This window comes from Onychomys torridus, chromosome 8 (assembly GCF_903995425.1).
Source record: "Onychomys torridus chromosome 8, mOncTor1.1, whole genome shotgun sequence".
Lineage (NCBI taxonomy): Eukaryota > Metazoa > Chordata > Mammalia > Rodentia > Cricetidae > Onychomys > Onychomys torridus.
This window is the reverse complement of record NC_050450.1, coordinates 71,248,228-71,262,526: the sequence shown is the minus strand read 5'-3', so window position 1 is coordinate 71,262,526 and position 14,299 is coordinate 71,248,228. Positions and strand designations below refer to the sequence as shown.

Sequence of the window (14,299 nt, the reverse complement as noted above, 5' to 3'; positions counted from 1 at the left end):
TTAAAGGTGTGCACCCCATCCCAAGTTTTTTGTCAATTTTTCTACAATGCTTTTAATTAGTCAATATTTTCTTCTTCTTTTCTTTTAAGATAGGGTCTCTCTACAGAGTCCTGACCATCCTGAAGCTCACTCTGTAGACCAGGCTGGCCTGGAACTCACAGAGATCCACCTGCCTGGCCTCCCACGTGCTGGGATTAAAGTGTGCACCACAATGCCTTCCATCCATAATGCCTTCCATCACAAACACACACACACACACACACACACACACACACACACACACACACATCACTGAGAGAGAGAGAGACAGAGAGAGAGAGAGAGAGAGAGAGAGAGAGAGATCTCAATGCCAGCTAATTACCCTGATGTCTCTTACTACTGTCTGAATTCTTCACACTTGTAGTTGCCCCTAGTGTCAAGTAGAGTACATGACTTAGCATGACTGTATATTAAATATTTCAGTATTTAAATGTTTAGATCAAAGAGTTTCAAATCCATCTAGAGACCAACTCTACCTAATTGAAAACTGGTATCTTCCTATCAAAGTAAAACCTTTATAATATACAGATGGGTTCTTGCCCTGGAAGCCAGACAGAGCAACAGATTGTAGAAAATGGCTGTCTGAAATTCCACTGGGATGATCCCAAACACTATGCTTCTTTCCATGCCCGCAAATTGGTGGACACTAGTCAATGTGATATGATTACCCACAGCATCCAACTCCTCCCTGACCTGCACTAGAAAACTGGATTCCTCACTGAACTGAGACATGGTCCTCCTCCTCAGTGCTAGAAGAATCTTTTCTTTACACTTTTCTATATCTCTGCTTTTGTTGAAAAGAACAGCAACATCCCTGGGGTAATAGCCAGACCTCCAGAGACACTGGCACTTCTCTGCTACGAAGATTGCCATCTGCTCCAAGTTCAAGTCATCAGTTATCTCTAAATTGCCTGTGACACCTGGAGCCCATTCAAGTTCTTGGCTCATCCTCAGGGCCTCTGGGGGCACATTCGGGGGAGGGTTTTCACTGATTTGCTGCATTATATCTTGTAGGTAATTGGCTATGTTGTCTCCATTGCGGAGCAGCCTCGTGAGCTTCAGGACTGGCTTCTGTTGCTGGAGGTCAGGGAGGCCACTGCAACACAAGTGGTTGATCTGAAAGTAATCCAGAAAAACATAGAGAACTCCTGGATCATCTCTCCTTCTCTGGATGATGGATTTCGCCTTCATATACCAGTCCCCATCTTCGGTTCGGAAATTCTGACCTTCATCCACGACAATGTGTTGGATGTTAGCAAAGGTATTTTTCATGAAGGTTTTCCGTGTCACTGCCTGGCAGATGTTTCTCTTGCTGAAAGTGTACGAAAAACAGTTAGGTTTCTTCATCCAAGCCAAGCAAGTCAACACAACCTATAATTATAGTCCCTGAACATAGTTACTATAACCCAGAGCTTAGCCTGTGAAAGCCACGCCCACTAAAATGGCCCAGCCGAAAGAAGTGGAGTCAGACTGCATACCTCACAAACTTCTTCAAAGACTGATTCTCACAGATGTACAGAATGTTGTAAGCTTGACAGCTGAACACATTCCTAATCTTCTCCATGATCCTGAGAGCAAGAGTAGTCTTCCCTGATCCAGGTGAGCCATGAACAAACAGCTCTCTGCTCTTGCAAAGATCCTTTAAAAGCAACTGATACTGTTGTTCCGTGAGTAAGGTAACCACCTCAGAGTTTAACTCTCCATTTAAGGAGGATCTGAACCCAAACAAGACAATCACAAGGGATTGCAACAGAGCTTCCATCTGCTGGGCAGTTGTGAAGTTGTAGGATTCAGGGTAAATGGGCATTTCTAAACCAGTCCTTACTCTTTGATCAGGAGCCAGCTGGCAGACCAAGGGAATGATACCTAATCTCCCAGGGTATCCACCCATATTCACCAGCCTCTGCTTCAGGGTACGGGCAACTGTCATAGAATACCGCCTGTATCCCAGATCACACTTGTTGCAAATGGTGTACAGGATTGGGACATTGTTTGGAGAAATTAGAAGAGCATCACAGATGACACCTTGCTTCCTTTGAAGACCCAGGTCCACAGCCCAGCTGTGGGAGAAAATCAGTGTCCCTTGAGAGAAAGAGCGCATTTCCATATTTATTAAGTTTCTTAGTCCTTTGTGTTCTGAGATGAGGTCCTTGTAGATGCTCTCTGGGGTATATGTAATCCTGTCAGGTTGCACTAGACAAGAAAAGAATCCAAATGAATTAGAGACTCACAGGACGAGCTAATAATCACCATGACTGTGAGAATCTTTCTGGAGTAACCACTCTGACACCAATGAAAGTGGAAAAGAGGCGATGTCACCAGGAGAGCTCCCGAAAGCCTTCAAATCCCAGGTCCAGTTCGTATTTGCATTTTATACTTTAAAACTACGAGGTAGAGTGGGCAAGCAAGCAAGATTTTACAGAAGGGTACAGGGCCATCAGCAGGACTTTAAGGGCCATGCCCCATTGTTTCAGCTCTTTCTCCAGGGCACTCTGTTTCAGGTAGCAAGCAAAGTCACCCTTGGCAAGCAAGCAGTACAAGCAGCACTTTAAGTAAATCATTAAATAAATTGATAAATAAGTATCTAACAATTGGTCTCTTCTACCTTACTCTACTTCACCATTACATGATGCAGATCCTGCCAACCTTTGGGCGCTACCATGTGTCAAGGATAAGTTTTATGTTAGTAACAAAAAGATAAGCAATCCTGTGTCTGGGGAAGCCCATAAACAGTTGCCATAGACACAGACAACTCTGAATACAAAGTAGAAAAGGCAGCAAGAAAGAGCCTCACTAGGACTGTGTGAATATTAGTGGAAAATACAGCTTAGCAAAGAAAGACAGTTGCAAGTCTTTATGGAAAAGAGACAGCTCAACTGAACCTCAGAGGGTGCCATCTAGTTAGCCAGAGGAAGCATGTGAGAATAGAGAAATAATCAAAGGAGAAGCATAAGCTGGGAGTTTGGGCACTTATCTTTAAAACCAGGCAGGACTCAGGAGGCAGAGGCAAATGGATCTCTGTTGAGTTATAGGTCAACCAGGGTCACACGGTAAGACTGTAGTAGAGGTGTGTGTGTAAACATAGAGGCAACAAACTCCACAGTCCATTCAGATAACTCCATATAGTTTGTATTTCCAAAAGCGGGAGACAAAGAAAGGGAGATGGTGGCATAGGGAAAGCATTCAAAAGCCACCTGGACACTTGGCAAAAGCCACATGCTGGCTGGTTTGGGGAGCAGATCAAACCTGCCACAGGTTATGAGTTAGGGCAGTTTGATTACAGGAGAGGCAGCATGAGGGAGGTTTCCTTTGTGAATGATGGAACGGTTTTGTATGTTGACTGTGATGATAGGTACACTAAACTATGGGTGTGATAACATCCATAACTATACAAGAGGAATGTCTGCCTCATGTAGGTTAATGTTGATTTTTGTTTGTTTGTTTGTTTGTTTTGTTTTGTTTTTCGAGACAGGGTTTCTCTGTAGCTTTGGAGGTTGTCCTGGAACTCGCTTTGTAGACCAGGCTGGCCTCAAACTCACAGAGATCTACCTGCCTCTGCCTCCCGAGTGCTAATGTTGATTTTTAAAACTCTTTAAAAATATTTTTATGTATTATATGTATGAGTATATATAAAGATGCAAGACACCTACAAAGACTATTTGGATGTATACTATTAATAAATGATGTATACCTATTGGATATATATATTTGGAGGGTTATAAACCCTGATTGGAATCTAACTCAAACTATGAATACTCTTCAAAAAAATCAAATTCACAATTGAAAGGCAGAGGCAGATGGATCTTGTGAGTTCAAGGCCAGTCTGATCTACATAGTTAGTGAATTCCAGGACAGCATAGTGAGACCCTGTCTCAAAACAAATACAGAAACAAAACCAAAAAAAAAAAAATCAAAATAAACCCAAAATCTGTGTTTCTAATTCAAGGTACAAAGCAGAACCAAGGCTGAGTCCATATTTCTGTGTTTGATTGAATGGACAATAGACACTCCAAGTGATAGAATTCTGAACAGTTTTTTTCCTTTTTTTTAAAAAATGATTTGCTTATTTTTTTATGTACATGGGTGTTTTGTCTGGATGAATGTCTGTGTACTGTATGTGTACAGTTACTGCAGAAGCCAGAAGGTGGCATCTGATCTCCTGCAACCATAGTTTCAAATGTTTGTTAGCCATCATGTGGGTGCTGAGAATCAAACTAGGGAGGCCTTGCAAGAGCAACACGTGTTCTTAACTGCTGAGCCATCTTTCCAGCCCCTGAACAATTAATTTTTAAAGTACTTACATAGAGCATTATGCAGATTCTAAAGAAAAATGGGAGGTTGTCATAACAGTAGTGATGCTTAGTTGGTCATATGACTGGCACCATAAACTAGATATACAGACAACTTGGACACACCAATAAAGTTTGTCTGGGTTAAGAAAAATGCTAGACTGAACCCAGTAGTATCCTATTGCACTTTTTTCTACTATTATTTTAACTTAATATTGTGTTTGGAATAATTAACCAACAAACTAAAGAAATAAAAATGCATAAATATAGGAAAAGTTACTCAAAATTATCTTTCCTTTTTGTATTAATAAGTTTATTATGTAAGAACTAAGCTTTTCCTGCAAATGGGCAGGTCACCATCAGAAATTATACTCATAAAAGAACCCACTCTAAAGATGATATTATCATATGAAAGAACAATGTTATAAAGCTTTGAAATGACTGGGATACATGCCACATTTCAGTGATTGCAAATGTACTTCAATGTTTCACTAGTCACATAACTTACAGTTTAATTAGCAATATTGTTTTTCCATATCAACTCACTGACTGCTTATATTGGCCATCAAACTTATATCAGATTCTTCTTTTTTCTTTTTGATACAACAAAATGCTTCTAAGATTCTTCTAGGAGAAAAATCACCATGGTAAGACAACATTGGTGAACATGAGTCTGGACATATATTTTGGATTACCCTTTGGCAATCTTCATCTAAATTTATAAGCAATCATTACTCCTCAGAACTTATCCTTAGAGCATGTCAGTTATTTATAGAAAAATGTGTATCATACTGTTTAAAATAGAAAAAGGTGCTAGATTTGTGGCACATGTCTTTAATTCTAAATTCCACACCAGCCTGGTCTACAAAGCGAGTTCCAGGACAGCCAGGGACTACACAGAAAAACCCTGTCTTGAAAAAAAAAAAGTAAAGAAAAGAAAAAGAGAGCTAGAGAAAAGAGAAAGAAAGGAAGGAAGGAAGGAAGGAAGAAAAAGGCAGGCAGAAAGAAAGAAAGAAAGAAAGAAAGAAAGAAAGAAAGAAAGAAAGAAAGAAAGAAAAGGGCAGGCAGAAAGAAAGAAAGAAGGAAGGAAGGAAGGAAGGAAGGAAGGAAGGAAGGAAAGAAAGAAAGAAAGAAAGAAAGAAAGAAAGAAAGAAAGAAAGAAAGAAAGAAAGAAAGGAAAGAAAGGAAAGAAAGGAAAGAAAGAAAGAAAGAAAAGGCAGAAAGAAAGAAAGAAAGAAAGAAAGAAAGAAAGAAAGAAAGCAAGAAAGAAAGAAAGAAAGCAGGCAGAAAGAAAGAAAGAAAGAAAGAAAGAAAGAAAGAAAGAAAGAAAGAAGTTTTTTTCAAAAGAAGGGAATCTGGAAAAGAAACAGCAGCAGAGTGTTTGCAGAGTTCTAGTTGCTTGTTTTATTTAAGTGATGGTTACCCAAGTTTCATGGTACAATTACTTATTAAATTATACCTTTGTTCTATGTCCTATCTGTATGCAAGAAAGTTTCATAGTGAAATAACTAAAACTAAGAAAAATTCATGTTTAGAAACACTAGAATGTTTAGAAACATTTTATAATCAATGAAAAAATCAAGATAATCCACGAACAAGATCCTGGCAAGATCTGCCCGAACATTCTTTATGCTCAGCCCTGTGCTTTCACATAGCAATTAATGAACCCATTTGCACTACTAATGTTCCATTCTGTAACTGTATTACAAAATACTTACCCATTCTGGCAATGATTGTAAGCCATCATGTGGGTGCTGGGAACCAAACCAGCTAAGGAATAGCCCCAGCCCCTCTCTAAACTTTCCATAAGTGGTTTTGTATGGACATAAGAATTAAGGTTTCCCCCCCTAAATATAGGAACAATAAACATGTCCCAAAGCAGCCAGAGATGACAATTACCTGGGAAGTAATCCTTTTGCAATTCTTCGACACATTTCAAATTCTTATGTCTGTACACAGTCCTGCTGCGGGGTGTGGTGTCTAACATACTTCTTGAGATGACCATCTGAGGGAAACTAGAAAGCTCTGAGGAAGCAAGAAACAAGAATTGAGTATACAGAGGGCAGGCCCCGCTTCTTAGCTGAGCCATGTTAAACTCAAAGCTGAGATCTGCAGCTATTTGCATTTCCATTCCAGGTCAAACCCAGGTCCTCTGCAAGAGCTCTCCATGCTCTTAATCTCTAAGCCACCTCTCCAAATCTTTAATATTTACTCACATTGAAATAAATTTTTTTTTTATTTTCAGAATACTATTTTAAGTATATGTGAGTAGAAGACGTGAAGGTCAGTGGTATAGAATCTACATAGTTCTGAAATGGACCCTTCTGTTTGTTTTGTGACTTTTGAAGTTATTGTTGGCTTTCTCTCATCTATTTTCATTTTATCTTTCCTTTTCCAAAGCAGATGCCTGCTCTCTAGTCTATCATTTATGGCTATCCTACCTTGTGTCCTGAAAATGGGAAAATGGGGAAATTATGGTTTGCTCATGAAAAGCTCCAAGAAAAGATTAAGAATAATTTTGATGGTTTGGGAGATGGCTCAGCAGTTAAGAGCACTGGCTATTCTTCCAGAGGATACAGATTCTGTCTCCAGCACCCACACGGCAGCTCACAACCATCTGTAACTACAGTTCCAGGTGATCTGATGCCCTCTTCTGGCCTCCACAGGCACTGCATGTACACGCAGGCAAAATACCTAGATATGTGAAGTGAAATTAATATGGTGTGAATAATTAAATACAAGCTGGTATCAGAAAGGAAGAAGTTTTAACATGCACATGAGGCAACCTATGCCAGGCATGGTGGTTCATGCCTGTCACCCAACATTCTTGAAGGCGGCAGCAGGAAGGGTTTGAGTTTGAAGCTACCCTGACTCAAAATTAAACAAGAAAAGAAGGATGTGGAATAGAAATAATTAGTTCAGATTTCCCCTGCACCAGCCTCTAATAGGACTGCCATTCTGTTGGACATAGAGTATTAAAGATGAGTAGTCAGGGGGAAGAGCAGTAACCCACCATCTATAGGAATTAATCTCTTTCCCCAAATACCAAGGAATTACACACCTCCCTTTCCTCTCTGCCCTCCCACCCTACCCCAGCAAACATTCTATCATTTCAGTCTTGTTCCCTGACCTGAGTCAGTTTCTGTCATCCAAGCTGCCCAGTCCTTCACAGCTAGCTGCTTGGTCTGATTGTCCTTCATCTCCCAGGAATCAGGCACCTTGGCAAATGCTGCGCAGCAGAACCGTTCTACCTTGATTGCACAGACGTACCCACGGAGGGCCCCCTTATCATACACTTCAAGGAATTTGAGGTCACACTGTACTTTATGGGTCTGTGAACAGAAGTGATGGACAGGCATCTTCCTGACACAGCCGTTAATCATAGCCAAGAAGCTGGAATGATTTACTTTTTCCTTTTCACATCCAATGACTTGATGGGTCTCATCATGCACACCAAAAAACACATATCCCCCTTCAGAATTGGCAAGTGCAGAAACACACTTGGGGAGTCTCTCTTTAATGCCCTGGACAAGGTCTGCTGAGAACATTTGAAATACAACATGTGGGGACTCTGTAAAGTTGAGTTTTTCCAGGTACTGAAGCTGCTGTTCACCAAATAAAGCAGAAGCTAAGGTCATCTGAATATCAACCGGAGATTCCTGTGGATTTAATGAGTTGGGATCATCAACATTCCCAAGAGCCTGGACCCTTCTTCTGAAGAATAGTAGAGCTTCTAGAGAATCCATGACCTCCGTAGATGTTCCACATCTGTGGTACAAATTGGAACACAAAGTGGCGAGCCGCACACCTGAGGCTGCCACATTCCACGAATTCACAAATATTAAGAAGAGCTCCCCCTGCACCATCTCTTCTAAATGGTTTCTGAACAATGGCGGTAGATCCAAGCCCACTCCATCACACTCATAATTATAGTCTTCATTCTCAATCTCAACCTTGACCACTCCCCCACCAGAATTCAGCAGAGCACACACTGCTTGCGAGATGACCTCATTCTGTCTCATCCGGTGTGCAGGGTCCATTCCTGCCCTTTGCCTGACTCCAAGGGTGGCTTTTCCTCCATTTATGATACATTCAGCAAAGCTCAATTCCAAATTTGCCGAGAAACTCATCTTCTCAGCCTTTAGCTGAAATGTTTTCCTGAAAGCGGGAAAGATAGAATGAACCATTAGGATAGGATGAGAATGAGAAGGTGGGAAATGAAATGTAAGGACGCCTTTCTGAAGTTGGCCCTTTATTCCCACATAGCCTGAGGCTGGCTAGCTTCAGGAAAGAAGCTAAGTCTGTAGGAAGCCCATTTTTACCACAGAAATGGCCACAAGGTATTGCTCATCCTGATTTTGCTTTCTTTTTAAATCTGTGTGTGTGTGTGTGTGTGTGTGTGTGTGTGTGTGTGTGTGTGTGTGTGGCAGAATGTGCATGTCACCAGCATACACATGTGGAGGCCAGAGGACAGTTCTCAGGAGTCAGTTCTTCCCCACCTGGAGATATCTGGGGATGGAATTCAGGTTGCCAGGCCCATGTGTAAGCACCTCTCTACTCACTGAACATCATGCCAAGGTTTACACTGTGATTTGGGAGACTATTTTGGTCAAGTTCTCTGAGTGGCAAAATCTCTTGGGTCATCTGCAAAACCCAGGAAATTTTCTGACGATACTTGTGGGTTCTAGATAAGAAGCTTCCTTAGCCAAACACAATCTCTGCTGTATGCTAATGTTATTGTCTTTCCTGGTTCTTTTCCTCTCTGCACTAGTTGAGACTGGGGGATTTTTAAGATTATTTTTTTTTAATCCAATCTGATTTTGTTAGGAATTTATCATTGTTGCTATTGAACACATTATTTTGAATCCTTTGATCCAGGTGTTTTCCACTGTATCATGAAAGTTACACACACATATACATACACGTGTATACACACACACACACACACACACACACACACACACACATTCACACACACACACACACACACACACACACACACACACACACACGTGTGCCCACCCATGCACAGAATATCCATGCAATGCAAATTTGATCAGGGAGGTTGAAACAGAATGCTTACAGCTATACCTGGCAGAATTTGGAGTTCTCTAAATCTCTAAAGAAAATTAGTGAGTATTTGGAACAATAAGGACGTCAGCTTGATGTAAACTGTAGACATTTAGGAAGGTACGTGACTTAGTACACATGTAAGAAGCGGGTTTTTCTAGATGAGCAGGGTATCTAGATTTAGAACACCCTGAAGTGCTGTCAATCATCAGAAAGAATGAAAAGTATCTCTCCACCTGCACCTCATGTCTCCAACCTTGGACCCCAGACTCAACAATCTGTGTCCCCTCAAGAGGCTGTAAACCAGACAGATGACTTTCTGGATCAAAGCTAAAATCTCACAATAGAAACTCAAGACAGATAGGGAACCATACCTGGGTTGTATTAGTGACTTATGATTCTTTGTCTAAATGGACACCAGTTCTGAGAGAATTGCAAATTCATTAATCTGTAAGACTAGTTCTGCCCTGCAAATCTCTGTGTTATGAGCAGCAGGAAAAAGAGAAGGGGATAAAAAGGAATGAGCAGGCTCTACCAAGGACTCCACAGAACAAGAACCACTAACAAAACTCAGGTTCCAAACTGAAAGTAAATCGCTGCGAGCTCAATACAAAAAAAAAAAAAAAAAAAGAATTCAGAGTCAGTGCTCGCTCACCACATCAGTGCAGAATCACCAAATGCCTACCTGCAATGTGCAAGAGGCTCTGTGGGTACTCCCCTGGCCAAAGGCTGGAATGTAAAGATGAGATGGGGTCCAGAGGTGAGACAGTGTCTTGTTGGATCCTCCAGGAAACTGTGGATATTAAGATGAACACTCATTTGAGAACATGGTATTGGTTCTGAACTATCTATACCAAGGGATTCAGCCACCATCACTTTCATTGGCAGGCAGTGGGTGTGTGAAAACAACAGAGGAAGGCTTGGGTGTGGTCTTACTGAGACTGTTGGCAGTGGGGAAACAGGCAAGCTACTAGAAATGGGTCGTCCTTCATGATTAATTTGAGAGAACGTTTTTGGCTTCCTTAGTTGGAAGTGGAGGCAAAATTAGGGAAGTTGTCAGTTACTAGTCAACCAACTTTTGAACAATCAGGGGTTGTAGTCTGGTTGCTACAGAGTGTGGTCAAAATCATTTCTTTCTCTCTCTCTCTCTCTCTCTCTCTCTCTCTCTCTCTCTCTCCCTCTCTCTCTCTCCCTCTCTCTCTCTCCATCTCTCTCTCTCCATCTCTCTCTCTCTCTCTCTCTCTCTCTCTCTCTCTCTCTCTCTCTCTCTCTCTCTCTCTGAATATTCTTCCCTTGGGTTAGGCAGACATTTCATATAAATGACATTAAATGTTTAACATAGAAAGAAAGGGCTGGGTGGTGGTGGTGCACCCCTTTAATCCCAGCACTCGGGAGGCAGAGCCAGGCAGATCTCCGTGAGTTCAAGGCCAGCCAGCCTGGTGGCCAAAGCGAGTTCCAGGAAAGGTGCAAAGCTACACAGAGAAACCCTGTCTCAAAAAAAAAAAAAAAAAAAAAAAGAGAGAGAGAGAAAGAAAGAAAGAAAGAAAGGAAGGAAGGAAGGAAGGAAGGAAGGAAGGAAGAAAGAAAGAAAGAAAGAAAGAAAGAAAGAAAGAAAGAAAGAAAAGAAAGGGATGGAGAAATGGCTTAGTGAAGGAGTACTGGCTGCTCTTCCAGAGGACCTAGGTTTAAATCCCAGACCCACATGGTGGCTCACAACTGTCTGTAATGCCAGTTCCAGGGGCTCTGACACGATCTTCTGGCTTCCAAGGGTACTACATGCACATGGTGAACAGATGTGCATACAGGTCAAGCACCCAGACACATAAAATAAAATAAGTCTTTAAAAAAAAAGATTTATTTATTTATTATGTATACAGAATTCTGGCTGCAAGTGTCCTTGAAGGCCAGAAGAAGGCACCAGATCTCATTACAGGTTGTTGTGAGCCACCACGTGGGTACTGGGAATAAAACTCAGGGCCTCCAGAAGAGCATTCAGTGCTCTTAACCACTGAGCCATCTTTCCAGCACTAAATTTTTAAAAATTATTTATTTCTTTGTTTGTTTGTTTATTTTTGGTTTTTCAAGATGGAGTTTCTCTGTATAACAGCTCCTGCTGTCCTGGGACTCGCTCTGTAGACCAGGCTGGCCTCGAACTCACAGAGATCTGCCTATCTCTGCCTCCAGAGTGCTGGGATTAAAGGCATGTGCCACCACAGCCTGTCTTATTTTTATTTTATGTATCTGGGTGTTTGGTCCACATATGTGCATGTGTGTGCCTGGTACCTGTGAGACCAGAAGAGGGAGTAAGATTTTTGAAATTGGAGTTACTGATGGTGATGAGCCACCGTGTGGGAGCGAGGAATCAACCAAAGTCTGCTGGAAGAGTAACCAGTGCTCTTAATGGCTGAGCCACCTTTGTAGCCCAAAACAATTAAATCTTTTTTAAAAATAGAAAAGAAAAGCTCAGCATACTGAGCTATAAGAATTTCCCTTCTTGGGAGATATTGTTGAGAATGAAAATATAAGCACTTGGTTGAAAGAACATATTTGCAAATTATGTATCTGATGAAGAATTCATGTCTAAATTACATTCAGAAAATACAAAAGGCAACAAGAAAATAAGAAGTAGGGTGGTGTGGCACAGCACTTACCTTAAACATGGGAGACCCTGACCAAATTTGCTCTTCGCCACCAGCAGAAACCAAAACAAAGCCAGAAAACAAAAAGGTGGGCTTGGTGACCACCTTGCTGACCTGAAACCCCGGTGCTTAGAGGAGGTAGGATTTCTAGGCTGAGCTGAGATATATAGCTAGACCCCGTCTAAACAAAGGAAGGGGGTGAGGAGAAAGATGGAAGGAAGAAAGGGAGAAAGAGTGGGAAGAAGGGAGGGAGGAAAGAAAAGAAGGGAAAAGCCCAATTTTACATTTGGATAAAAGAGATGATAGAGAGACGGCTCAGTGGCTGCTTTTCCAGCCTACCTGGGTTGGATTCAGTAATGCCTCAATAAATCTATCCAAGGCTACATGCATAAATTATCTTGAAGACACAAATTTAAAACATTTCAAAATGGTCAAAACTCACCAGGAAATTCACGTGTCTACTGATTTTTTTCTGTAGAAACTAAATCTATGATCAGAATCAATGGCTCTTATTCTGCACTTTGAGACTCTTTTTTCTTTAAGCCCTGGCTGATTTAGAACTTACTACATGGACCAGGTTGGCGTTGAACTCATAGAGATCCACCAGCATCTGTCTCCCTAGTGTTGGGATTCAGGGAGTAGGTCTCACCAGGCACTTTGAGACTTTGGGACTTTTAGATGCCTCCAATTTTTGTTTTCCTGTTCCCGTGGTTGTTGTTAAGTTTAGACCTCTCAGACCCACCAAGTCCCCTCTGAGTGAAAAACTTGTGTGTAGTTTGGAAAACAAGGGGGGCTTTCCCAGCTGTGAGCAACAGGAGAGAAGCTTGTCAGTATCCCTTGCAGTTATGTAAGAGCGGGATGTAATCTCCTCAAGGGACTTGAGAGTAGTTTTTTCTGTTTTGTTTTGTGTCGCATTATCACTAACAAAGTAATCCTCCAAGACACCAGGACTTCCGAGACTGTTGTTTGGACCCAAGAGCCGACTACTGAAAGTCCTCCCACCAAGATAATTATGAAATGAATTTCCGCTTTCTGATGGGCATAATTCCTACGCGGCCAGGAAATCCCGTGGTCACGTCACTCTCTCCTTGCACTGGCACAATGATAGTAAAACTCACGCCAAGTTTTTAAATGCCTCCGGCATTTAAACCTTTCCTTCTGGTGCCGGTGTTGTCACACTAAGTAGCTGCTCTGGTATTGGTGGAGCCACAGGAACCCTCATTTCCCCTCCGACTACTCCCCAACCCCTCCCCCCCCCTACATTAAAGATTAGTTTCTATTTCCCCATCAGGACAAGCCCTGTTTTGATCTTTTGGGTAGGGAGGGCCAGGCTACCTTTCAGAGACTGCACCCACTTCCTCTCTTAGGAGCTTGCCTCTGAACCAGCAGCCACCACCTCACCCCAACCCTATCAGAGGAGGGCCTGAGGAACCAAATCCCTCCATCTCTCCCCTCCCCTCCTCTCTCGCTTCTGCTTTCAGAACCACACTGCGTTAAAGGAAAACAGTCACTCTCTGCAGACCTGCTTCTTCGGATTGCCCATTGAATTGTACCTAACCCGGTTGTCATCAGTACTGAGCTTCCCTGGGTCAGTGAACCCTAGGCCAGGGGCTTAGGGGCGGCTCTGGCGACAGACCCGACACGGCCCCTCTCATCCCCAGGGGCAGGACCTCACTTGGCCTCCGTCCTCAGGACGCCGGATACCAGATTCAGCTGTTTGCTCTCAAGTTCAGCAAGACAGATCTTACAAGGCTGGGTTTGGGACGGTTTGGGGTCCCCTTCCCAAGCCTCCCCGCCTCCCAAGTCCCCGGACTCCTGGCCACCCAGTGGGAAGCGAACTCTGGAATTCCAGGAACCGTACCCTGCCTTCCCACAACCTCGCGCGGAGGGCAGTGGTGTGGAGCGGGCCGGGGAGACCCTGATGACCAGGGATTTGAGAAAACTTGTAGAAGGGACCGCGGGGACCCGTTACCGGCCAGTGTCTGTCCTTGGCAGCGCGCCCGCCTCCTGGAGTCAGAGATGAAGTCCCCGCGGACTTTAGAGTGGAGACCTCTACCCGAAGGTTCTTGTCCTTTTATCAACTGAGCGTGGTGACATCGCACGGGGTGGGGCACTGTGTAGAAAACAGTGTTCGATTGGACCAGGAAACCCTCGTGCTACCAACAACCGTGGTTAACTTTGAGGAGAAAGGGAAGGACTTTTTTTTTTTCTTATTCTTCACTTCGAATGGGGAGTTTATAGTTCTTATCGCCACTCAGGGAA

At 42.6% G+C, this 14,299-nt stretch overlaps 1 protein-coding gene across 1 annotated transcript; it reads right to left on the bottom strand.

The window, feature by feature from the left end:
- Window positions 1-318: 318 nt before the first annotated feature.
- Window positions 319-13,955, bottom strand: Slfn5 (schlafen family member 5). Its single transcript, XM_036197180.1, has 6 exons — window positions 13,899-13,955; window positions 10,084-10,191; window positions 7,459-8,486; window positions 6,228-6,353; window positions 1,518-2,232; window positions 319-1,351 (listed from the first exon to the last, which is right to left on the bottom strand). The coding sequence occupies exons 3-6, from the start codon at window positions 8,456-8,458 to the stop codon at window positions 541-543; spliced, it is 2,652 nt and encodes an 883-aa protein (XP_036053073.1). The 5' UTR covers window positions 8,459-8,486; window positions 10,084-10,191; window positions 13,899-13,955; the 3' UTR covers window positions 319-540.
- Window positions 13,956-14,299: the final 344 nt, after the last annotated feature.

Excerpts from the sequence above, each read along its gene's own strand:
- Slfn5 (XM_036197180.1), bottom strand. The coding sequence starts at position 8,458 with ATGAGTTTCTCGGCAAATTTGGAATTGAGCTTTGCTGAATGTATCATA. Across the intron at positions 6,354-7,458 it reads GATGACAGAAACTGACTCAG|AGCTTTCTAGTTTCCCTCAG; the intron begins GTCAGGGAACAA and ends TTGCTTCCTCAG. Across the intron at positions 2,233-6,227 it reads GCAAAAGGATTACTTCCCAG|TGCAACCTGACAGGATTACA; the intron begins GTAATTGTCATC and ends TTTCTTGTCTAG.